Here is a 27487-nt window from a genome sequence, read left to right as displayed (position 1 = left end):
CCACCCAGAGGCACATGGTCACTTTAGAGCTGGTAAAGAGAGGCAAGGGAAGGGGCAGTGTGTATGTACATTGCCCGTCAATTGTTTTTATGCAGTCCAGAGAGGCATGAAGTCAACAGGAGAAATGCAATCTAGAGGTCAGCTCATCTGAGCCAAAACCAGAGTTAAGGCAAGCAGTCAAGATGGCCTTGCACATGTGTGCTTAGTCAAGATGGCCTTGTGCTCAGTCACGTGTGACTCTTTGTGACTGCATGGACTGCAGCACACTAGGCTCCTCTGTCCCTGGAATTCTCCAGGCAAGAATACTGGAGTGGTTTACCATGCCCTTCTCCAGGGGATCTTCTTGACCCAGGGATCGAACCCATATCTCCTGTATTGCAGACAGATTCTTTACCCACTGAGCCACCTGGGAAGCCCCCATATAGGTTTATACCTTCCATTCAGTTGTCACATCTCTTTAGTTTCTTTTAGCCTGGGCAAGCTCTTCTGTTCCTTTCTGGTTTTCATGACCATGACAATTTTGAACAATGTAGGTCACTTATTTTGTAGAATGCTCTTTAATTTGGGCTTGCTGTCTGAGGTATCTTCAGGATTAGATTCAGGTTACACACATTTGGCAGAAGTGATGTGTCCTTTTCAATACCTCAGTCAGGAGGCACATGAAGTCAATATGAGGGTGGTACCTTTGATCACTTGAGGAAGGTAGTATCTCCCAGGATTCTTTACCCTCAGATTACTATTTCTTCCTCCTGACATTAATATATGTTTTGTGGGGAACTACTTAGAAATTATGTAAATATCCCATTACTCCTCAAACTTTCAACCACTGTCTTTAGATTCCATCAATGATTCCTGCCTGAATCAATTTCTCACAGTAGTCTGGGTTAGTACATGTGGACTGAGCACATAAATAAGTATACTGTGGATAATGAGAGCTAAGTCTCTCACTTTTATAGAAGGGAGTTACAAGTAAGAAAAGGAGGAAGACTGCAATGTAGTAGTATGTGTTTGAAATAGGTGGTATCCCTATGTCAATATGGTGTGTATATATATATATATATACACACACACACACACACATACATATATAGAAACATATATATACATATATAGAAACATAAGTATGTGTATAAGTATGTGAATATGCATATATAAATATCTCCTACCTGTGTCTGCAGAGTGGCTTAGAAATTATGACACTCTGGTAGTAAAATGCACACCTGGCCTCCACATTTTGTTCTCTAAAACCATTTTCCAATAAAAGGAATCAAGGGTCCTAAGAGAAATGGCTGATTTCAGAGCTGTAGTAGAGAAGCACATGATGAGCCTGGAGCTATTTTTTATGCCAGAAATTAAGTGTTCAAAGGACACAGAAGCCAACTTGAAGGTGCTCCCATGCGTGAAGTCTGAGATAATTTATACATCAAACAAAAAAAAATGAGGTTGTGGCATTGTACTATAGTTTTGTAAGATATTATTATCATGTGGAAAACTGGATAAGGGTACACAGGATCTCTCTATATTATTTCTTGCAACTGCAAATGAATCTACAATTATCTCAAATTTTAAAAACAAATAAATATAACTCATGATAGTACTATATATCTATATATTAACTGACTGAATAAAATAATAATCCACTGATTAAGTACAGAAACAAATCCAAGAGTGAGCTTAGAGTAGAAACCAAGCTTTTTGCCCATTTTTCCTCTTCCGTTTCTGCCAATATTTTCTTGTGCTCTGAAGATCATTTCATTGAATCAAAACAATTCCTGCAACTGCTCTCAGAAACATCTGCAGATGTCACCAGATCTAAGGGTTGGTCTCTCTAAGTTGTGACTGGTATGCCTTGGTGATTTCAGAGTCTTGGAAGTCGTGAACTTGGCAATGAAGATCTGGTACTCTGCAGAGGTTCTGAACATCACAGCACTCAGGACTTCCAGATCCTCATGTCATTTTAGCCTGCTAACTCTGGGTCTTCATACACACATATGGAAATATAGTCCTGTTGCTTCCTTAATTCATCTCCAAACTGGATGAATTATTCAGAATGTCCTTCCAGTCTTCGGCTGTGGATTTCACAATTCGTTTGTTTTTCTAACATCTAAAATCTTAATAATTATGGCTCAGATGTGATCCCTTTCAATGATACTAAAAAACACATGAGTGTTAACTTACAACCTCCATCTCTTTATAGTAGTCATATCTATAGGCAGATAGTGTTGAAATCTATAGCCAAAGATCCAATATCTATTTATGAAGTCTTCCATTCAGATTATTTAAATATAAACTATTTCTATATAATATAGATAAGGAAAATGCCCCAATCTGACTAATGTCACTGTTCTCTCTGAAAGTCGGCTCATTCACTGGACTGAGATTATCACCCACATACTTGTACATTGGTAGTTTAGTGATAAGTGTCTCAATTTTGTTTATTCTTTATAAGCTTTAACATTAGCCAGACCTTTTTGATTAAAGTCAATATTAGCTGTACAATATTGACATTGGCTGTAGTTTAGATTTTAAATGTTATGTCAAAGCTCTTTTAATGTTTTATGTTTGGTTATGGAAAGGAAGAAAAGGAAGGCAGTGACTGACTCTTAATTACATTCTCTCTCACACACACACACACACAGAGACACACACAGAGACAAATGAAATTTTTTTACTTACTTGCTTTTATACAGTTAGCATGGCCAATATAGCAGGAAAATATTACTCAAACTATTTCTTCCTAATAGAATTCTGACATCTCTGTTTTTCACTTTTAACAAGCTACAATTACAACTGCAGTTGAATCTTTCTGTATGGGTAATTTGCATTCCAAAAATACTAGAAAATTCAACTGACCTAATTTCTCAAAACTCGTTACTTTAGAACAACACTTAAAAGGGAGAGGTGCCCACAACAGTTGTCGACAAGTTGACTGAGTACTTCATAAGTCGTGGCTCCAAATGGTGATGTGGCAGCCACAGCTCCGAGTCAAGAAGACAGGCATGCTGCTTGCTGCTTGCAGAAGCCTGGGTATAAAATGCCTCTTAGTTTCTGTATGAAAACAGCCTTGAGAATGAGAAAATGTTCTTTACACCTGGCTTCTTGTGTAGTTGTAAGTTTGTCAGTTCAGATTTTGTCTCTACATTCCCTTTATGGTGGAAATATTCTGGAAAATTTGACACGACTAAATGTGCATGGAAATCAAGTACCAGGGATCCTTTTTTCAGTCCCTCTGTATCTTTATTTATGAAAACGTTTTCAATTGAGGAGAGGGGTTGTGCTAGGAAAAGAACTCAATTCTACAGCCAAATTCATGAGTGAGACTGACACTTTAAAAATAATTTCCTTTGGGAATTCCATATGGTACATTTGGAAAGGCAAATTTTAATACTAAGTTCCTGGGGAAGTACTTATCTGAAAGGCAATGAAGAAATGAGAAGTAAACTAAACCATTAGCCTCCCAAAATAGACTATTTCTGGAAAGTATAAAGTCATACAAAGCCTTGTGGAACAATATTTATAAAATGGGCAAATTAAAAATGGGAAAGGTAAAAATATATGACTCCTGCTCTCCCTGGGGGCATTTATGTACTTTTTAACCTCCCCTCTCCCAAATTGAAAGTCTAGGTTAAAGTCTGTAGGAGGGACACAGAAAATTCTCAAACCACCATCACCACGATGACCACCTCAACCACACACAGAGTACTTTAAGCTATGTTGCTGACTAGTACTGAAATGCTAACAGTAAGTTTAAATGGCAAGAAACAAGGCTCTTCTTCTGTGGTGTCCCATGCTTTGAATGTGAATCACATTGACAGCTAAGAGCCACTTTCAAAATCAAAGGGTCTGGTATACAGAAGAGAATTCTCTCCCCTCTCCCACCCTCCTCCTCCCGGCCCAGATGATGACCCTCAGGAGTATGTTATTTCTTTCTCAATCTGGAGGAACTGGATCCACAGATTTTCTGAAGCAGTGAGAAGGCTGAAATCTCTGTTATGAACTACACGAAAGATAAGCAAAGAAGTTATAATTCACTTTTAAACTTGAAAAAGTTTAAAGCCACCAAGGAACAGAGATTAATATTGGGGGATTATTTTAGGAACAGGCATTCCCAAATTTTTCTTTTTGCATGAAATCAAACCAAGCAGCCTTCGACTTTGATCTGAATTTCAGGACCCTTCTTATAAATGGCTGCTAACATCTCTATCTGTGCTGCAAGAGAGCTATTTTCGCTTGAGCTCCATGGTATATAATTGAAGTCAGAGTTTTAAATCACTGGGCCATCTGTCCTTAAGCTGTCACCAATCATACATGGAGGAGCATATGTATAATGAAAATAGACTGACAAACTTTTTGAGTTTACATGCTTCTGAGTTAATTAATCCTCTGTCCCACACATTTAAGAGATTCTTTAACAGTATGTTTGATGAATCGATTTCATTACATGAATGGGGTATGTGTGTACGTGTATGTTTTACAATGTCGCTATCACAAATCCAAAGGAAACCATGCAGTTGACTTAACATTTTCACTGAAAATGAAAATATATCATTTTAATCACATACAGAACGTAGATCTATTGGCCTCGTTTTGCTCATTTGGTTATTAATGTTGAAAATACATATTAACATTAACAGAATAATATCTCACTTTCATCTTAATAAAGATTTATATGCATATACATCACCTTTGCATTCCACAAAGATGCTGCCGGGAGCGAGTGTTTTAACGACTGGAGTCAAATTCCAATTTCACCAGAGATGTTTTCTCCATGTTCTCATTGACACGAAATTTCGGTCTCAGCAAAGTTCAATGATTTCTCTGTGCCTAAGTTTCTCTCTCTCTTTTTTTTTTTTTTAGTCTGTGTGTGTGTGTGTGTGTGTGTGTGTGTGTGTGTGTGTGTGATGACATAGCCCGGTTCTTTACACTAAGGTATTGGGATGGTTCATAAATGAATATATGCCAAAAGGCTTAAGTTGCAATAAATGAACATACAAACATGATCATATCAACAAGATAGGAATATCTTAATAAAATCGGGTTGCTGAGGGTTTTTGACAAAAACTGGGACAAAGCTAGTGATGCCACTGGCCTGAATCACTGGAAATACACATGAACCGTAAGAAACGGTGCAATTTTACAATGCAAAGGAACTGCACCAGCCACTGTACATTAAAAGTCTTTTGAAAGCCCTGATGTGCATTTAAAATTGGATGCCTACTCGCTGTAGCCCTAAAACAAATAGTAAAACAGTGAGTACAAAACTGACAAAGTCCTGCAGCATGGTCCCCCAGCAGGAAGGAACTGAGGTTTTCCCTCAAAGCCTTTTTTTTTTTGTCCTTTGTAGACATGAGGTATGCCTGTTTCCATAAACAAGACAGCGCATGCCCACCGCTTGAGACAAAATGCCCGAGAAAACACAGAGAATGTGAAACTGTGCTTATCAACAGATGGGTTGGAGATGACCTGGTCATCATGCCCCACACAAATGGGTGCACAGCCTTGTCAAGTGCTCCTGTGACAGCCACAGGGTTAAAGATAGTATGCTGCACACCTGCAACTTTTGGGGAAGAAGTGAAGACTTGAGGTCCAGCGGGGTAACCCAATTTCCTCTTGTCATCAGGACAGGTGGCCAGCAAACAGCAACCACAGTTTGACTCTTTTGCATGAGATTTTTTTCAGGGCACACTTAGGAAAAGAACAGCGGGGGAGGCTAAGGGCGTCCAAAGGCATGCTCAAGTCCCTTGGGGCCCAGGGAAGCCAGCTGTGGGGTCTGGACAGCCCTCAGCACCCCAGGCAAGGTGCCCTGGCAGAGATCACAAGGGAAACTCCCTGTCCCTGTTGACTGCCCTGATCTGGCAATGGCATGAACTCTGCAGAAAAAGGATGGAACAGAGGGGACTGCAGGCTGGTCGTTGGGGGAGCAAGGCCTGGTCCACAGACGCAGTGCCTTCCCAACCTGTGCTCTCTCCCTCTTCTACACGGAATCCACACACTCAAAAGCAGAAAAATGAGAATTACAATGAGGTCCAGTCTGATTTGAAATATTCAAGTGCAATTCCCCGTGGCCCCAACTGAGAACTTCAGTGGTCACGTCACATCACTGGCTCTCACATCAGGACAAGTCCAAGGACTGGCATTAGCAGGGTTGGAAATCCCTGAAGATCTCTCTCTCTCTCTCTATTTCTCTCTCTCTCTCTCTTTCTCACACGAGCGCGGATATATAACTTGGTTCTAGACCTTCTTAATGTTTATGATCTAGAGTGACTATGTCTTGTTAACAAAAATGACCTCATATGAAATATGTTTAAGTGTTAATTCCTGAAAGCAGAAATACTATTTTTTTTATTTACTTTAATTGGAGGCTAAAAGTGCCCCACCCCACCCCACAGGCTGCAGAACCTGAGTTACACCTGAATGTACCTGAAGCTGGAGTGTTTGTTAGAGGCTGCACTGGGTTTGCCGTTGGCCAGTCCTCTGTGTTGTAAGAGGGGGCAGGGAGGGTAACAGTGGCACCATCCAAGGCTCCTTTGGGACGTTACCTGGTCTGGTATTCTGCCTCTACCCTCCCTTGTCTGTGTCTTGTAAGGCCAGCTTCTCCCAAACCACAGCCCGTGAGCAGGAAGCAGGTTTAGGGCCGCGTCTATTCAAAGTTCATTTCCAGTGCGTAGTAGGCCACACACAGAAGACAGACTGCAGCGGCCTGAGCCATGGGTGTCGCCTTTATGCTCCACTCAACTGTTTGACTTTCACACAAAGACTTCTTCTCAGGGGCGCTGTTTGGGTCATTACAGAATGGGCTTGTCAGAGGGCTTTGTAATTGTAACCATAAACAAATTACTTTAGGAAAAAGACCAGAGCCACCAGCAGCCAAAAAAGATTTGTCAAGACTGTTTCTGATCATTTTATATCAGATTCCTTATTAAATGGAAAAAAAAAGAGAAGTAACTGCAGGTGAAGTGATAACCATTTTTGCAAAAGCTTTAATGTCTACAGTAAAAGACACACTATAATGAGGCATGGAAGTTATTTCCACTTTAAGACCTTTAATTTCAGATGGCGAACTAGGACAAATGCCTTCCCTCTGTGAAGAGCTGAATGAAAGTTCTGGTAGAGGGGAGTCAATTCCCTGTTCCATTTTAATTTATTTAGAAAGCATTCTATTACATTCAAAACAGAGGCAGCTGAGCTAGTGTTAAGAAGAACCAAAAGAGGCCTGTTAGCTGTAAGTCTGGTCAACCCAGCATAGAAACATGGCAGCCCAGTATCTGCCACCTGAAGGCCCCTGACACACTAATGAATTCAGAAGTGAACTTGATCTGTTTGGGCATTTATGCATCATATTTTATCCCCTGGCCAAATACACCTTTCTTGTGGGAAGTGGGAGGGAGGTTGGTGGGAGGAGTTCTAAAAAGCTTATTTTTTTAAATGCACAGATGCTTCTAGAACATCAAATGGCTCTTACAAACAACATTTTGATGAGTTAAGTGTAAATGAATCAAAAACATATGGATTACATTTCCCTCTGAACACAGAGGGGTCTCAAAATTAAAGAGGGGGAAAAGGGCTTGAGGCAATATGCATTTGGGTTTCCCTGAATGCAAAAGTATTTGAAAATAGTTCTAGGCAGGCAGTAGGCCCAGAATGCACCCTGGACATTAATGGATTTTATACGTTTGAAAAATGTTGGATAGTTAAGGTTCCCTCTTTGAAGCATCTCAGATGTAAGTTTGTTTTATTTGATTATTTTTTCCCTTCAATGCACAAGTGTTCAGGGCATCTGGCATTGATTATGATTATTTTATTCTAAAAAAAAGTGTTTAAAATAAAATAATGGCATAATTTGTTTAGACAAAACAGTCCTCAACCAGACAAAGGCTAACAGAGTAAGAAAGGTTGTTTGTATATACGGAGGAGGGTGGTGGGATATGGTATCAGGGCCATATATCTTAAGAGTTCAAGTTTCACAAAAGCCTAGAATCCACAGCTAGCTTAGGGAGGCATGCACGTCTGTGTGTGTACAGATATGTGTATATATACATGTGAGTGTAAGTACCTATATATATATATATATATATATATATGCACACACACACACATATACACAGATAGGTAAACATTATTAACTTATTTCCTTAGATAGGTCTTGAAGGGCCCATTCTACTGCTATATGCGGAGTTTGTAGCCATGGACACAAGGAACAGTTCAAATCCCTCTTTGAATGTTTAAGTTCTCTTTTTATCATTTTTGCTTTCTTAAATTTGTAGTCCCTTCTGCTTTGTATTATTTTCACATCTATACAACTGGAGGACAGAAAGTCATTACTAGCCAATCTGAACTGGAAATGGCTATCAGGGATTTCACCAAAAAATGTGTTTAAAGACTGCAATATTTATTCCATGATGTGACAAACCAAGATGAAAAAGATGTGTAGGTTTTATTTCACAGATACACAGGAAGTGAGTGGAGAAGGAGGAGATAAATATCCATTCTCCTTTGTGGAGGATGTTGACGCATCACTCCTGACCAGAGAACGGTCAACACCTTCTGTAACAAGTCTGTCAATAGCAAAATGGAGTCAGGCTCCAGCACGAAGCCAGGAATGCAAAAGTGAGGAGTCTGGGCAGAGCAGCCACTAGCTTCTCTGCCTCTATTTATATAAGGTGCCATTAAAATGCCAATAGGAGGCAATAGGAATTAATAGGCTCCATGTGTTGAGCTCACAAATGAGCCAAGAAAAATTTTAAAAGCCTATATGTGTCAGTGATTCCCAATCCTTTTAATTAAAACTTTTTTTTTTTTAATTTGGACTGCTGATGCTATTTTCATGGTTTGTTGTATTTTATGTGGCAGTAATCTTCTTCATGTTTTCCTGCTCACATTTCCTCCCCCAAATCAGGCAAAACATTGTGAGCTCTCTATTTTTGAAATTTAAAGTGAATTTAAGGTGATCTGATGTAAGCATTATTTTCTGACAATTGCAAGCTTGAGATTCACAGCCAATGTGCCCTCTGCTGCAACTTTTCTCCTGAGGAATTTTAAAGCATCATAAAAACTCAGCAGTTGAAACAACCTCAAAGGTCATCTAGTTCAGCCTTTATCTAATGCTGGAATCCCCTCTACAGCATTCCTGATAAGGGTCATCTAGTCTTAGCTTAAATACCAGACATGTATACTTCTCTACCTAAAACTCCACAAGGTAACATCCACTCAAGTGGAAAGTGACCTGACACCACACACTATCCCTTCCCCTCCCCATCAAAGTGCAGTCATCTGTGGGGTCATTGTTCTGGGCAGAGCAAAGAAGATGCTTATGCTCTTGAAATAAATGACCCACAGTCATTCTGTCTCTTGTGGGAGGGACAGACCACGCCAAGCACTGCAAATACAACAGACCGCAGCCCAATTGCATACAATAAACTTCTTAATGCACAGGCTGTCATCTGTCATCCACGCTGATACTCAAGGTGGCCCTCTGGAAGAACACAGCTGGCTCTGTTCGGTCTTATTAGCAAAATCCACACTCCAGTGCCAAAACTTGCCCAGAACAAAATGGAATCTAAAGTCTCTTTAAAAGAGTATTCGCCCAAGTCAAGACGAGTCTTGAGTCTGAAATCTAAACTGAATATTTCTAAAAGGCATTTGGTAGCAAAAAAAAAAAAAAAATTCATCTTAGGATGCCCCATGAAGAGCTGTGAAAAAGATGAGTGAAAAAAATTCTTTTCCAATTTAGAGTCCTTTTAGCAAAAAGACTCAATACTGTACAGCTGAATTCAAAAGTTGACAATACTCATCAATAGTGCAGTACAGGAAGTGGTTTGCTGAATACTGACGGAAAGGTTGCAGTAATCAACAATTTGGTGCAATGTCATGGGGGCTAGATTTTGACTTAAGCTCCCTCTCATGCAGCAGGTGGAAATAATGAGTACTAGACATTGAAGAAATTACTCAAGGCAGTGCTGGGTCAGCCTAGCTTCCTGGCAGCCAAAAAGAAAGCCAGATGCCCTGTGCCATGCGTTTCACCATATGATTGATGACTCAAGCCCTTTCAGAACAGTGTCTTTGGAAATGGTTTGCTGTGGCTCCAGCCAATCCTCTTTGTCATGTCAATCTCCTTCACGTAAATCTCCTGCAGGAATCAACCAGGGCCCTGGTCCTGAAGGCTGGGCAAGGAGTATCTGTTTTTGTCATCTTAAAGAGGGCTGTAATCCCTGCAATTGGAAGGATCTTCAGATATGACCTTGGGTGCCTTGCAGAAGCAATGGACCTCTGCCCAACTCTCATCCTAGTTTAAGCATTTAATGATCTGGCTCCAGGGGCCATGTAGGCAATGGCCACATAAGATCTCCATGGTGGAGGTGGTGGTTTAGTCACTCAGTCGTGTCTGACTCTTGCAACTCCATGGACTATCAGGCTCCTCTGTCCATGGAATTCTCCAGGCAAGAACTCTGAAGAGGGTTGACATTTCCTTCTCCAGGGGATCTCCCTGACCCAGGGATCGAAACCAGATCCCCCCACATTGCAGGCAGATTCTTTATCATCTGAGCCACCAGGGAAACCCTAAGATCCCCATAACACTTAAGATTTTACCCATTGCAAAGGTTGGCTGTGGCACATATTGCAAGGAGAGTGGGACCATTCAAGAATGTAGGGTCAGAATGGGATGCTATTCAGATCCAATCCCTATCTTGGAACAAGATGCTCCAGCCTGCCAGGCCTGGCCACCTCCGCTCCACATATCTATACAAGGACAACCATGAGTCCCTGCAGGTCGTTATCTTCATACTGGAATGTTCCACCCTGAGAAATGAGAACACAGTGAACACAGGAGGGCTGCCCTCAGACCCAGGAGGGCTGACGTGAGCCAAGGCAATGATACGTCCTTTGTGTGGCTTTCAGGGAAGAACTAGAACCAAGGGCTGGAAGCTTGAGAGGCCTTTTCACACAGATGATGGAATGTGTAGCTGAACTTCCCAGACAGGAAAGAACTGGCTGCTTTGAGAGGAGGTTTTATTCTCCTCCCATTTTCTGGTTTGCTTTTTGGGCTGACAGAAGCTGGGTAAGCACTGCTAGGGAGAGCAAGGGAAGGGCATGGCCAAGGAGCTGGCTGAGGCCCCCACTGAGGCCCCATTCCCCTGAAGGTCTGAAGCTCTAAGAAAAGCATGGGGACATGGACCTGGGAGCCAGTGTTCCAGAGAAGCAGACCCACATCTGCTCTCCCTCCACCATCACACAACTCTAAGGAGTTCACGTTGATTCATGAAAACTGATCCTATTCCTCTTTAGATTTTTATACCTTTTCCAATTCTTACAATTCAGGTTTTAAATGGGAGATTATCATTATGGGGAAAAAAAAAAAAAACTGAGGCACACAGAGAGCCTTAATTTTCTACTTAATTGTCATGGAGGAAGGCTTCAATACCCATTGTCTATTTATGAAAATTCTGCCTTATTATTAAACTCCATCAACACCAACAAGTGTGGCTTAATTTGCCAAGGCAAAACGGCTAGAATTTCCAATGTCTTTCCATTTCGTTGAAAATGAAGGTCTAATAATTTGACAATTTAAATTCAAGATGCCTTCTTGGATTTTTAAAACTGATGGAGCATAAATCTCCATTAGCCACAAGAGTTTTGGACCTGAAACTTGGAATTCATTGAAACAGCTTGCAAGATATTAAAGGCTTCTGTCCCCAGAATATGTCTTCTTTTTTCTTTTTTTTTCCAGTGAGGAAACAGAGCAATTTCTCTATTACCCTTTCAAAATAAGCTTACGAAATGTAAAAACTGCTTCTTTTTCCTCTGAAAAAAAAAAAAAGTTTCCTTTTGTCAAATCTTCTCATTCAGTGTCGGCTGCCTCATTCACGACAACCTTTTAAACATTCCTCTCATAAAATGCATAAATAGTCTTCAGGAGAAATTAGTTAAATGGCTCCCAGAAAGCATTGTTGTTTTTCCCCTTTCAAAAAACTGCCATAAGTATCCCAGCTCACTAATAGAGGGTAAACAAGTCTGAAAATTTATCGCATGTAACAGATATGATTAAAAGGAAGACAATGAGGAGGTCAATGATGCTCATGTGATGGGCAGTCCTGTTCTCAATGCATTAGACCTACCCAAAGAAGGGAATAAAACTGCAGCTACTAAGCCATTCATAGGAATAAATGTCAGGAATCCAAAAGGCAGAGACGGAAGGGGAGGTGACAGAGCACTAAGGAGTCAAAAATAACATTGGGCTTCTCCAGGCCTATTGAGAGAGAAGCCCAAAGTCACAGGAGAGGCAGAGTGAGTTAAAGGATCGATAATATACAGGCCCATTCAAGGTGGAACTTCCCCACCCCCAACCACACCACCAACATGGCTGGAACTCCTTTTGAGAAAAAAGTAACATCAGAACTTCATTCAGGAAATCCAGGTGCTGGAACGCATTTGAACAAACACGAATTCACAAATCTCCATTTCATGACCTACCAGCCATACCACCCCACACAGCCCACAAGGTGAGGCCCAAGTTCACAAGTAAGACTGGGACACATTTCAAACTCGCATAGCATGTGGGGAATAAAAGGAAAGAGGAGACTGCAGAAAACTGGAAAAGTAGCCCTAACACTAGCATTGCCCCTTTTCTTCTGTTTTTGGCAACTTTTTGTTACCAGTATTTACACCTCTGAGGTTTTCTGGGTTTTTGTCATTGTTGTTGTTAAATGAATGTGTGTCCATGAAATAATAAAAGCCACAGGAACCCCCGATAACTTGGACCATATCTGTGGAGTCATGTAGGCACATTCACTCAGTTACTCTTCCCCTTTCTAATTCCTATGAACAACAGAAAAAACAAAATTAACTAATTAAAGCTCAATGAAGATTTACGAGGGGACTTGTTTCCCACCTTCTGCCCCTGTAGTTGGGTGAGGCAGCTTAACTAAAACATCTCTGAGAAATGCCATGAGCCATGAAGTTTCTGACTCGCGTATCATTTATGATACCCCTGGGGAGCAGGCCTGCCTAAGAAAACTGAGGCCCGGCACCCCATAAGGTTCTCATTACAAATAGGAATGTGCCAGGCCAGATGCACTGGGGGTTGTCAAGCTTTGCAAACTCTCCCCACCAAAAAACTCATAAATTTTGCAGAATATATTGCTTTTCCTTGGATTTTTATGATTATGTTCAATTTCAGGAAACTTACCCCATACTTCATCATTTGCCTTCGTTTTTTAAGAGTTATTTGACGTCCACAAAGTTCTACGGGCTTTTTACTAATCGTGTTTTTCAAATCTTAAAAATATAAACCTACATATTTCCAGCCAGCCATGAATTTAAAACCTCCCCCGCCACCTTCCAATTTTGGTGTGCAATTGCAGGCTGAGCAGATTTCAAAGTTTTTCTATTGGACAAACTCACCTTTCCATCTTCCATGGACGTAATGAACCGAAAGAAAGATGACAATAACAGCGATCAGAGTGTACAAGGTAGTCACATCTCGGGCACTAAAACTGGATGGTGGAGGTGATGTTGTGAGGCACTCACAGCCCAAGGAAAAGACTCCCCAGCTCCAGGGTCAAGGGTACAAGCATAACTGGTGGGCTAGAATTGGTCTGGGCACCTAGGCAAAGTTTGGTGTACTCTCACATTTTAACATGGTAAAGTGAATTTTAGGGATTTTAGTCCTATTTTACTAAGTTTACTTTTCATAATACATATTTCAGATTTGATACTTAACCAGTCTCAAATTGGTTACCAACTTAAAATGCAATCTTTCAGTTGATTGTGTGCTAAGAGCAGCAATGTCTATAAACACTTGTGCATCTCGCTGTAGTAATGGCAGTTGTTAATGCTACACCCAAAGCAGTAAGCCTTCTTTACACACCCAAGAAACCCAGGGTCAGGGCAAGGCCTACATGATCCAGTCCCCTCTGATGAGATATGTAAAGATCCCACTCTACTACAAACGTTCAGAATAGGAAGACACTAGGGAGCCAGATGTGGTCCTGTGCTAAATCAGATTAGGAGAAGCAGACAAAATCACAACTTTATTCAATGTGTCATTTATTCTGGGTGACTAATGCATTATTTGTATGAAGTTAAAATTGAGCTTTGAGAAACTATGAAATAAATCAAATGCCCTACTTTATGTAATTTTAACAGACAGATCCCATTAGGATTCTACTATGCGTAGCTGTTGGTTAAAATCATTGACCAGTATCCCTACAAATTAATCAGCTGAGGTAATGCTGGTGCTGCTGTCACCATTTGCGACTAATCTACAGTTAAAATTCACTTTAACTTTTCAAGCCTCTTGAGATAGGTTCATCACATTTCAATTTTTTTCAAAATAATGTGAGTAACTGCAACTGTTTACAAAAGCCTGTATGGTATAAGTCTGCCATGGGTGTCATTTTTCAATGGCAGTAGAGTGTGCATTGGCATTTCATTGTAATTTCAGGGTAAAATGCTAATCAGAATCCAGCCATAACAGTCTTCATCATTCTTGATAGGAACTTTATCCCTCGCAGTCTGAATATACGTGCACCACTGAAGTTTAAACTGTTTTAGAATTGCAAAAAACTAATGAGCCAAAATGTCTAATTATACCAAAAGGGATATAGTTAATATTTAGCAGTTTTTTTTTAAAGACTGTCATGGCTCTTGCGTTCCTCCTGGATTGTTAATACTTGGATATGTTTCCTTTCTGATATGAGACCTAATTTATTAAAAACTCGTAAGTAAAAAAAAAAAAAAAAAAACTCGTAAGTACCTAAAATTTCTCCTCAAAATATGTACCTTAATGTCAAGCTAATTTAACTGTGTACTTTATCTCTACAAAAATGTCCTAGATTTCTTTAACGCCTTTTATCTTTCTTTCTTGACTTGAATCTCGTGACCTTTAAATGTATACTGTAAAAACAATAAATAGCATTTAGAGGGTTCCCCCCCAAGATTAACTTTAATTAATCTTGAAGTTTGAAGTTACCCATGAACTCTGAGACAGCTGATGTCCAACTCTTTGAAAGCAGTGGGAAAAAACATCTATCTTCTGGGGATGCTTGCTCAATAAGGTGATGTGTGTAAAACATGGAACACAGTGCTTGGAAATATGCTACTTCTCTTATGCTGGCACTCAAACCATCTTACAGAGTGCTGCAAAATGAACACACAGGGAAATGTTCCTGCACATCCTTGAGATGAAATTGCAATCTGAATCCTTCAGAGGCATAAAATGTGTTTGGTCTAAAAATATGTTGCACGTTGCATGTGTGTGTTGCTCAGTCATATCTGACTCTTTGTGACCCCATGGACAGTAGCCCACCAGGCTCTTCTGTCCATGGGATTCTCCAGGCAAGAATACTGGAGTGGACTGCCATTTCCTCCATCAGGGGATCTTCCCAACCCAGGGATCGAACCCATGTCTCCTGCATCTCTTGCACTGGCAGGCAGATTCTTTACAACTGCGCCACCTGGGAAGCCCCAAATATGCTAGGAAAATCCAAATCCCAGGTTAGCCTCCAAAGCAGGAGCTATTTTTAAAAGAAAGAAAGACGAACAAAAAACAAATAAGGCATCTACCTCAGAGGAGACCATGGTATAAAAGTGGGGAGAAAAATATTGAGCAAATGTTGAAGGCATGTTCTTCTACCACCACCCACCCCCCACTTTGAACTAGAGGAAAGCCTCTTTCTGGTGACAATAACAATTTAAGACACCTTTTTTTTTAAAAAAAGTTCACAAAATTACCCTCACGGTATTGTTGTATATACTAAATGTAGGTATACCTCGCAGAAAGAAAATGCTCTGCGTAACTACCTAAAATCACAAAACTGGTAAGTTTAGGGTTGTTAGGAGCGATTACTCTCATCAACAAAGAATTCCCCGCAGGATTTCTGGCAAGCAAGATGCACATAGAGAGACTGACTTTATAAAACTTTAATAAGCATGCTGTTTCAGGAACATATCTACCTGTACTGGCCTGTCTGACCACCGTGATTTTAGCTCTTCTCTTAGACCTCAGTCTGCACCTCTCAGCTCTGCTCACAAAGCTGATCACACAAAACATTAAGCAGGTTACTGTATATCAAACAGTATACTGTGTGCCACTGTTCTAAGCAGTGAAGCTGCAGTAGTAAATCATACCACCCCTAAAAAGACTCCACCTTCATGGAGCCCATATTGAATGCATCTTCCTCCCAAGCACTGAATCTCATGCTTACACCAAAGAGGAGCAGAATTGAGTGTCTCTTGCTGAAGTAGATATCAGGCCAGTTAGATCTTGTATATGGTTATGGATGAAAACCCGATGCTGGCTTGTAAATGCTAAAGAAGAGTGACAAAGGCCTCGTCAGCCTCGTCCGCTGCCAAGCCCCACGGCACGCAGGGCTTGCCACTACTTTAGCATCTCTGCCAGGGTATTATCATGGGCAAGCAGTGCAGTGAAGGATTCACACAGCCTGTGTGTTCATTTCAGCTCTGCAGCCTACTCTCAGTTGCCGAACCTCTCTGTCCCAGATTCCATGCCCTGCAAAATGGGGAACTCAGAGAACACAAATCAGAGCCTGTCACAGAGGAAATGCTGGCTCTGATTGTTATTTTCACTCACTATTATTAATATGACTTATTATGATGGCTTCCCACCTAGACATAATATTTGGAAGACCTAGTGCAATGCCTGAATGACTCAGATAAGCAAAGGATGGTGCACCTTGGATTGGCTTCATTAGGCTATTACTCTGGGCCAGACACTAACTAGGATTACATCAATAAAAGACATGTTCTCATCCCTCTAAACAACTCAGATGCACTGGAAATCTAGTCAGGGCAGCGTGGCAGCTCAGAGGAGGGGTATCTAACCCAACGGGACAAGAGTATGTGAGTTTAGGGGCAGAGAAGCAGAAGAATTATAGCCAGTGGCTTCTCCAAGACAGAGCTCAGATTCAAAGGAGGAGACAGCCAGACAATGAATTATTTGGTGGCCATTATAAACATAGACATAAATGCCAATCAGATGGTACCAAGGCACCAACTTACCCTTTAGGGGGAAAAAAAACGGCAAAAGGAAAAACATCAATACACACCTTTCAGAAAAATAAGCTAATAATTTTTTCAAAAGAAAAAGAACAAAAGAACAAATGTATCTGGGTACATCTCAAGAGCCACAATATATGCATCTTTCAAAAATAGCAACTTTGCCAGCAGTGGTGCCAATTGACAAACATTTGTTTCAACTGATTCGGGAAAACAAACTTTAATTTGGTATTTCTTTGAAGAATGCTTGCATCAATATTTACATAATTCAGACAGTTAAATAATTGTCCAGAATTTTGTGGTTATCTCACAGCCAGTGGTGGTCAGTGGGTGATGACAATACTCTGTTCACATAGCAAAACATAACTTCAGCAATTATGTGATGACTGTGAGTGACTATCCAACCAGATAACTGTGGGTCCAAAGACAGCTGTTGAAGAGCAAGTGTTGGCTGCTCCTGGTCTTCTAAACAGCCCACATTTCTGGTTTTCCATTTCACTCTTGGCCTTGAGGAAGACTGCTTCTCCTCCTCTAGCCCACAGTCTCTCTCTCCCTGAATTCTTACTTTACTTACATCCATGTCCTACTATTTCCCCCAAACTAGTTCTACATTCCAATGTCAAGTCACTGGGGCCAGAGGTCACCTTCTACATTCCTTTCCTCTCCCCCTAAGAGTGACTGCCTAGCAAAGCACTGGGCACAGAGCTGGTACACGAAGTAAACACCTCTGTCGTGCATGCTAAGTCGCTTCAGTCACATCCAACTCTTTGCAACCCTATGGACTGCAGCCCACCAGGCTCCTCTGTCCATGGGATTCTCTAGGCATGAATATTGAAGTGAGTTGCCATTTCTTCCTCCAAGGGATCTCCCCAACCCAGGGATTGAACTCAAGTCTCTTATGTCTCCTGAAGTAGCAGGCAGGTTCTTTACCACTAGCACCACCTGGGAAACCCTGGAAACCATTCTGGAGAGAGTGACAAATACTGAACCAGGGCACAAGGGCTCCAGACCCAACCCAACAATGTCACATGTGGACTATACATCCTTGGGCAAGTTATTTCCCCATCCTTGGCCTCAGTCTCCTCATCTGTACAATGAAGAGGCTGAACCAGATGATGGTGAAGCCCTCCAGTCTTGAAACAGGTTCAAGGAATTGATTAATATCTACACACCTAAGCCAAGACTTCTGCCAGCAAATAAGTAATGGCTAATTGATGAGACCTCTCCAGGATTCCATGGCACTTCATCAGAAACATCCATCAAGCTGGAATTTAATTTAGTTACTGTGGCTGTGCCGACCTGGTGTGAAACCACCAGTCCCTTTGGAAAATTAATTTATTAAAAAAATTCATTGACTGACATCCTGGAGGGAGAAATAAAGCCTCTGCAATTGCATTTCTCATTGTTCAGCAGACAGTTAGGTCATCCTGTACATATTGCCACAGTCAGAAGGTTAAACTGTCCTCAAAACACACTCCTTCCAGCAGGGTGGTTTGATCAAATCATACTAGAGACCCAAAGACCAAGGAGACGTCAGACTCCTAAGAAAGTTCTCCTGGTGACTATCAAAACCCAGGCTGCAACTGCAGTGCCACTACAAGATGAGTAGGATTTTATTTTTTATTCATATAAAAAAGAGACCATTTCAATGCTACTGACAGGAGATATGTGGCCTCCAAAACACAAAATTTGGATTCCAGAAATAGGGTTTCATCAATGCCACCATACATACCTGCTATTGAGATCTGGTTTTCACTGAAGCTGGTCGATGATACAGACAACTGTTATTTAGAAATCTAAGAAAACAAACCACTCTTTATGGGATGGAAGTGATGTGTTTCTTCTTTTCCTTTTCTCCAATAAAATGAACATTGAAAAAATAAACAGATGAGCGATTTCAAGTTTCCTTAGCTATTTCCCAGTGTGTGGCCTTTACACCTTCCAAGACCAGCACACGCCTATCAAACAACCACATCAAAGATAACTTTCAATCACTGGCTGATTTTCTTTTCCAAATGAAGCAAAATGCACAGGTATATGAAAAATAGCATTCCATAAACTAAGCAATCCATAATAAAAATCAGATTCTAGCTGGAGGGCTAGTGTCAGCTCTGCTTAAATCATGCCATTTTATTTAAGCACTCAGATTATTTTTCTCAGCTCAGTAAGTAGGTGGATGTTAGCAGCTAAGGTCATCGAAAAGATTTACCTTAAAATAAATTCAACAATTCAGAGCATTGCCCTCTCCATGGTATAAAGTGTGCTTCGCTTTGAACATGCATATAAAATTTCATTAAAGTGCAACATAAAAGTTTTACATTAGAGGAACCCAGTGCTGGACCTTTGTTTAACAGTCATGATAATTTATGGCGTGGATCTGCTACAGTTAAGTAGAAAAACAGCCTTCTCATGATGAAATACAAGTCATAAAGGCTGAAACTCAAGGAAAGCTGGAGGAATCCCAAGCCTCCGATCAGTCAATTCTTCTTCAGATTTTTATCACACATTCTTCTTTAACGTTCTCCACACAGATTGAGACACAATATAGTCCTGGACTCCTCAACCTTCAAAGCTGGAGTTTGCAGTTCTAAGCATATCTTAGAATTTATAGGAATCTGGTTTTCTTTTTTTAAGCACACGGGTAAGTAACAGGAGTTCTAATTTTGCCTTTTCCTATTAAGCATTTTTTGGGTTACCATCATTCTTTCTCATTCCTTTCCTCAAAAGAGACCAGACTGGCTAAGAGACCTTCAAAAAATTACAAAACAATTGAAACACTATCAAAGAGGTAGAGGGGTGGTATTACCACCAGAACTTTTGCAACTATCTTTGAATGACAGGAGTATTTGCATAGACCACTCTTGGAGCTGATGGGGTTCTCGTGTTAACAGATGTTTCTTGAGCACTTGTAATGAAAAAGGCACTGTCCGAGATGATGTGAGAGGGTGTGTGAATATTTAAACACAAATGACTTAATGCAACAGTAGTGACACAGTGAAAAAAAACAATAAACAAAAATCCTAAGACCATCCACACACTGAAAACTTAGGCAAGCCAGTTAACCTCTCTGAACTGCCATTTTTGCCATCTACAAAATGAAGCCAGTAAGACCAGTCATGGAAAACCCACAAGGTTATTGTGAGGATCAAATCAAATGACAGATGTGGTAAGTTACAAAGCTTTGGAAATAAATGCAATCTACCCCTTACACCCAGCATTGAGGCTTCCAATTAAGTAGACAGATATACCGTGGTCTTCTTTAAGTTCAAGTACTGAATCTTCAAAATTAGGGTATTTGAACTTAAATAGACAGTTCTCAAGGATTTGAGTTTTGCCATATATATATATGGAAATTATATATATATATATATATATATATGATACATACTATACATATATGAATGGAAAATTACAGCATACATATATTATAATGTGCTATTCATACCTTCTCATTAAAGAAGCATCCATAAAAAAGTGCTAAGAGATTGTATCATTACATAAACTGCTCCTTATTTGATTAAGAGAAAAAAGCAGAGTTCCATGGCTAGTTGATTACATGGTCATTCCACAGCAATTTTTTTTTACACAAGCATAACATACACAATCCAATCCGTTTGTTTCAGTGAGAGCCAAATGCTCCAGCTCACCCAGTAACAATAAATATTAGGCGATAATAATAAAAAATAGGCAATGAGAGTGTGCGGGAAGGCAATTAAGCTGGAAAGTGGGAGACGTGGATTTCTGATTCAGCCCTACCATTGATACAAATCAGGCTGTGTGAACTTAGGTGAGTCAATCAACCTATCTAGCGCTGTTTGTTCGTCTGGAAAATGGGAATAACACCTGTGCATTCTAATGCACAATGATGGAAAGAGATGATGTACAAGGAAGGATGGCACCTGTTGGAAAGGCTCAGATAAGATGTCAGTTGCTGATGCAGACTCAGGGGTCAGCTCCATCTAGGCTGGAATCTGAACTGCATAAATGAGGAGCCAGTGCCTCCATTTCTTCATCTAAAAATGGAGGTCGTATTAGGACCCATCTTACAAAGTTGTCTAAAGGATTAAGTAAAATTGAGTATTTAAAGCATGAGCTAGTCAGTCATGTTTGGGGCACTGAGTAGATACCCAAATAACAGCAACAATGATGATGATGCGACTTATCACATACACGGGTGAAACACACACATACACACACTCCTCAAAAAGATTTCTCCAGATTGTGGTCTTGGGTTCTTATATTAGCAATAAACTTCTTTCTATTCTCAGTAAACAAGTCTTAAATCTCTTTCTTTATCCCACAGGAATCAGAAAAAAACAAAATTAAGAGTGAAAAATGTACTCACTGTACCAATTGTTTTGTCTATGTGACAAGCTCATCAAGCATGTGGCGGTTTCCCTTTCTGAGGTACAACCTACAGCTATAAGCTCATGGGAGTACAGTTCCTAGTTTGTTCCAGAGATGGCCATTTTATTGGGCTTTTATGATTTTTTCAATTGTGTTAAATATGTGCAGATTCTGCATGCAAGCAATAGTCTTAGCTAAGAATAATGGGCATGAAATAAAGGTTCAGCACATTAAAACCACTTCTATTCAACAATAATTAGCATGTTTAAATACAATATAATTTTTATCCATCTACAACATGCTTAAATGTTTGGAATCTCGTTTATGTCTATAATGACAGATTCATATTTGAGGCAGTCATTTTCAATCTTGATTTGTATATTTTAGACTTGTTAAATGCTTGACTGAATCATTAGCAAAACAATTCATGTATCATTAAACTGATTTCTAACATGAGATAATTTTCTTCCTTGTCCAACAGACATGCGTTTTAAGATTTACAGAGATAGCATTTATTCTTTGGGGGGTTTCAGCCGGGTGTAGAGCAGACCTTATCAGTAGCTAATTTCACCACCTTGAGTCTTACTCTCCACCCCACCATAAGCTCAAGCTCAAGCGGTTTTCGGAATGAAAGCTTAGACACACTGGAGAATGAATATTGTACCAGCAAGAAAAAAGAGACCACTGACTGTCTCCATTTCATTGGAAAACAAACAGAGGGGAAGGGGGAAAGATAAATAGATGCAGGTAGAGAAAGAGAGACCCTAGCGACCTGTAGGCCTTGGTCAGAACAAGATCCAGGGGCTACCCCTCGGCCCCCTCCACATTCCTGCCAACCCCAGGTAGAGGTGGGCTGCCTTCTCAGTCTCTCCCTGACATTCCCATTCACCAACAGGCTTCTGTCATTCTTTCAGAGGATGGAAGAGAAGGAGGCCTCCCAGATCTCTGCATGTAGAACGGGCAGAGGCAGCCGGGCTGCCGCCATGCATGGGCCATGCCCAACTGAAGCTGAAACAGTTCACTTTTGTCTGGAGAGCAGGGTCCCCGCCTCCCACAAGGCTGAGGGAACCTGGGCAAAGTAGGGGCCGCTGGGGCAGCGAATGAGGGGGAGGGGAGGAGAAGCCTGGCCCGCACATGGCCCCTTCCCAGCCTAGACAGCCCCACACAGACCTTTGAACTTTCTATTTATCTAACAGTTTAGTGAGTTTAACTCTCTTCCTGTATAACTGCCCGTTTGCAAGCTTGCCTCTAATTAGGCTACTTGTGAGACATCACATAAAAACTACAAACCATGGATGCTGGCCTCTGTCCTTCACAGGCAGAAAGTCGGCCACTGTCATCCTGGCTTAACTACAATTGTCATCAAGCTTTGGAAAATGGTGATTTTGCTCTCATGGTGATTTGCTTGTCCATTTTTATTTTTCAGTGTGAGCCCCTTCCTGTATCTGTCTTCCCTTCTCCTGTATCTGTCTTTCCTTCCTTCTGTCTTTCTTTTTCAATAATAAAATGATGATAAGCACCCCTGCAAAGAACCTCGGCCTGTCACAAAGCAACATCTCATCAATACGGGAGGGGTGCCTGCCAACAGAAAGGCTGGACACTTGGCAGGCCCTCAGATCCTGCTGGTAAAGGAGTCCAAATCTAGCCACGTGATCTCCAGACACCTCAAGAATTCATTTACTGGGTTAGCAAGGCAACTGTATGCAATGATTTAAACGATCAAATTTGATTATTTTTTCCTTTATCCTTTTTTCACTTTTTAAGAGCAAGTGGTATCTTTGGTGCACACAGCCATCTGCACCTTCCTCTTTTCAACAGAATGGTTCATATTAAATTCAGACATAGGTGAACACTGCTCATTCACCCAGGAATCTTCAAGAATGAGAGCTTTGGCCCTTTAATCGAGTCGAGAGCATGACCCATTAAGAGATTCTTGTCGTGTATGAAGTCCAGGGCTCTGTTCCGTTACTGCCGAGCACTCTTAGCCACCCAGGCTGGGAAGTGTCACCCATGCCTCGTGCAGCCCATTTGCATTCCTCCTGAGGAATGTGGATGTTTCTAAATGGGCACACACTTTTTGTTTACTATAGTCTACTGTCTGTAAGTGACACATATGCCTGTTTCTGTAAAGTCTTTCTCCATTAGATCTTGGAAGATGAGTTTGTTTTTTAGCTGGCCTGATCCGGTTATTATGTCAGACATATAAGGTTGCGGTAGAGATGGCTCAGAGCTCTCTGTTCCACAAGTGAATGCTGAGAAGAGGTCCAATGGAAATGAGATCCTTAACTTGGCTGGTGCCTTTTTCCTTCTAGGCCTCCTTGGAAGGTTTGGGGTGGGGAGCAATGGATGCCATCACTCTAATCAACGACTTACTCCCCAGGAGGGGAAGTAAACATGTAATGAACATGCCATTGCCATGCTCTGGATATGCAAGAGAGTTTGGAAAGGTACAGACTTTCATTCAAGGCAATAGCAAGCTCTTTAGTTCACCCACTATTCACATTTCTGTTCCTTTTCTCTGTGGGGGTGTACAACACACAGATGCACAACCGCAGCATTACAAATGTTTACAAACACAGATGTAGAAGGAAGCTTGCCTCTCACAATCGAAGGAGAAATTTTCCTGGGATGTGTGCACAGAGGGAAAAGGCTGGCTGATTTATGCAGACATGTTATACTAATTCATCAGTATTCACATAATATCCATGGAGTGTCTGAGTCCACATGTTTCTTAACTGATGTGGCACAGTTAGGCATCTAGAGGAAATCAGGTTTTGCATTTTCCTTAATATAATAAAAGATAGTTTCCGAAAAGGGAGAGAGATGTATTCTTCTGAAAAGACAAATCAAAAGAGCCCACCCGTTTAAATATGCAACTGCATGTGCCTAAGATTAAACTGAAATTAAAATAGTATAATAAACATGTTTTTAAAAAACCTAATACATTGTATATATGTTTAACATTTGAACTACGCCCACAAAAGCAATTATAACAACGTCTGTTAATGATGTTACCCACACCGTATATTAGGCAAATTGTATGCAAATAGTAATGCTGTGGTTATCAGGTGCCTGCAAAATAAATTAGTGAAACAGAGTAAAGGCTGTGTGCAGGAGCGTAATATTTAATGGAGCAGTAATTTTATTGTGATCTTTACTTTTAAATAACAACAGCGTGGTTATTAAAAATTGCAAAATGTTCTTCTGCAGAGCTGATAAAACCCTGCATGGTATCAAAAATGCCTTATAGATTAATACTGATACAGCGTGATTTGTGGCTTCAAGGATTTACCCCGAATTGCTATAAAATAAAATGTTTTAAAGTTCTGATTATCTTGGATTTTCAACTAAAGGAGTCATGATTGGCATAATGAAGCTATTGGCTAAGAGTGTGACCCTTTTCTAAAGAAGGAAATTGCCTAAAATATCACATCAGCGAGGGAAATCCTTGTAAAAATACACAGCATTCAGAGTCAACGGCTGCCAGGAGTTTAACGTTGCAAAAGATTTCGCACTGCCGGTCGGTACTATAGATTATTCCAACTCCATTTAAAAAGCCAATAGCGAAGTGTGCAATTCTAAGTCTAAGGCGCTACCGCAGTGCCTTCCCCTCATCTAATTCCATAGGCTGTGGGGGCAAACTGATAGGAGAAAATGTTATGACAAATGAACAGTGATAACGTTGGTGCAGGAGGTGAGGCTTTTGTAAAAGTTAATAGATATGTGCATCGCTGTTGATGCACGCGCGCGCGCACAGCACGCAGAGTAACAACTTTCCAGCTCTCAGTCACCTCTGCACCGTCTTTCACAGACAGCCCTCTCGGCGACAAGTTGACGGTATTTGGAGAAGAGCTGACTAAACCTTTGAATCCGAGCTGGGTACCCATGACACAAACGGGTGGCTGCCTCCCAGTGGGGGGTGGGGGGCGGTGGTGCGGACAGGACCCAGGGGTTAATGAAATGTGCTTTGACTTCGGAGCAGCCAACTTTAGGGGCCAACTTCAAAACCCCGCAATACTGAAAGCCAACGCCGCAGTCGGCCTGGACCCCGGGGTCCCCCACGCAGTGGCCCCCGAAGCCGCCGCCAGGCTCCCGATTGCGAGCGGGTGGAAGGGAAGGTGTGCGCACCGCGCCGCGCGGGGACCGAGGTGGCGGCGGGGGCGGTGGCCGCCGGGGACGTGGAGGGCCGCCGGTGACACCTGGCCGCTGCCTGTCCCCCCGCGACCCGCCGTCAGCGTCGGGCACCTGGGAAAGTTGGGGGCATTTCGAGCGGCAGCATCCGGTGCGCTGGGAGGCCGCCAAGCCAGCTGTTAGGGGAGAAAATCCCGGGCGGAGGTCGCGCGGCTCAGACCCCGGACAGCAGTGCATCCGATTTGGGCCAAACGCAACTCTTCGGACTTGGAGTGCAAAGCGACGCCTTCCGGACCCGCATTCCCCCCTCATCCGCACCTACCCCCACCCGGGCACCCGACCGAGGAGTCGCGGCGGCTGGGGCCAGAGGTGGCCGAGAGCAAGTGGGAGGGCGTCCGGGGCGCCCCCACCAAGCCCCGGCTCCTCTTAACAAAGGCGGAAAGCCCAGCCCCAGCGCGGGGACCCGCGCAGCAAAGGAGAAGGCAAAAAGCAACACCTACCACTGCTGCTCCAGGTCCCAGTCCCTGAAAAAGTCGAATAGATCCATAACGGCCGGGCGGCGGCGGTGGCGGCGGCGGGCGGGCGTCCGTCGCTGCTCGCGGCGGGTCTGCGCGGCTCTCGGCGCGGCTCGCGCGCTGCTCTCGGCAGTCCGGATCTCCGGCCCTCCTGCCCGGCTAAAAGTGCCCGGGCCGCATGGGCGGCGAGGGCGGGCGCCGGAGGTGCCGGGTCCTGAGCTTCGGGGCGGTGGCGGCGGCGGCGGCAGCGGCAGCGGGCGGGCAAGTGCCTGACCGCCCGCTCGGGTCTGCTCGGTCCGCGGCTGCCCGCGCGCCCAGCGCCCCGACGCTGCGGCGGCAGGCGCGGCGGGCTCGAGCCGGCGGGGCCGCCCGCCTGGCGGGCTGCGGGCTGGCGGAGGCGGTGGCGGCGGCAGGGGCGGCCGGGGCAGCGGCAGCGGCGCGGCGCGGCTCGGCAGCCGGGGCGGCAGCGGCGGCGGCTGCACAGGCGGCGGCGGCGGCGGCCGCGGCAGCATCACACACTTACACACTCACAGGGGGCGGAGCCTGGACAGCCCGAAGCCGCGACATGGAGCCGGCGTTATCATCCCCGGATCTGGCAGGGGCTCGCCCCTCCGTCCGCGCCGCCCGAGACCCCCCTCTGTCAAAATCAGCTGGTGGGAGCGGCCGCAGACCTGGGGACTCTCGCCCTGGGGCCGGGCCGGAGGGGCAGCTGCACTGAGGCGGGCGGGGGCCCGGCGGGGCCAGGCGACCTGCTTCCGGAAGGAGAACCTCTCTCGGAACCCCCACCTACTCCCACCCCTGCGAGTTAAGATTCGGAACCCGAAAAGAGCGCACAAAGTGCCGCGGGGATGGGGGTCCACCCCCCGCTGCGGCGCGCACAGTCCCTGCCCCGGGACGCTTCTTGGGACCCCCGACCACTGGGAGCAAACTTTGGTGGGCCTGAGCATCCCTCGGCCCCGCAGCGCACAGCCCTCGAGGCCAGGAAGAAGAAGGCGGTCACCTTCACCTTCCCCGGAGCCGCTTGTCTGCACCCAGGCCGGCCAGGCATGCCGCAGTGCCGCCGTGGCCGCACTGCAGGGCGCGGTGCGCACCTAGTAGGTCCGCAAGCTCTGGGCCCTGGATTCTGTAGGCTGCAAGGGTCGGCATAAATGACCACCCTGGGCGATCCTCAGGTTCGCCTTAGGACCCTGGAAACTGGGTGGCACTACCACCTTCTAGGCACAACCACCACGTGCCTTGGGCAGAAGGCGTCAGCACTCCCTACTCTGGGAGATGGGAAATCCCACAGAGTGTGCCCACTGTCCCACCCTCTGGCTGCCTGTCTCCCTCTGGCCAGAGAGTCTCTCTCTGCGTGCAGCCGCCTCCCTCCCTTCAGCCTCCACTGGTGGTCCAGGACCGGTGGACCTCTTTAGCCAACACCCTTGGGAAAGCTTTCCCAGCCTCTGATGCCCAAAGCGGCGTCAGAAGGGGCGGAGTCTGAC

General features: G+C 43.2%; 1 protein-coding gene across 7 annotated transcripts in view; it reads right to left on the bottom strand.

Moving 5' to 3' along the window:
- AFF2 (ALF transcription elongation factor 2) overlaps nucleotides 1-26342 on the bottom strand; it is a 537205-nt gene extending 510863 nt beyond the window's left edge. For all 7 annotated transcript variants that reach the window (XM_070785319.1, XM_070785321.1, XM_070785322.1 and 4 more), the window contains exon 1: nucleotides 25992-26342. In XM_070785319.1, coding sequence (XP_070641420.1) covers nucleotides 25992-26038 — 47 coding nt within the window. In that variant the 5' untranslated portion in view covers nucleotides 26039-26342. The remainder of the gene's footprint in view (nucleotides 1-25991) is intronic.
- Nucleotides 26343-27487: the final 1145 nt, after the last annotated feature.

The sequence above is a fragment of the Bos indicus genome, chromosome X (assembly GCF_029378745.1).
Source record: "Bos indicus isolate NIAB-ARS_2022 breed Sahiwal x Tharparkar chromosome X, NIAB-ARS_B.indTharparkar_mat_pri_1.0, whole genome shotgun sequence".
NCBI classification, from domain to species: Eukaryota; Metazoa; Chordata; class Mammalia; order Artiodactyla; family Bovidae; genus Bos; species Bos indicus.
This window is presented reverse-complemented; position numbering and strand designations above follow the sequence as displayed.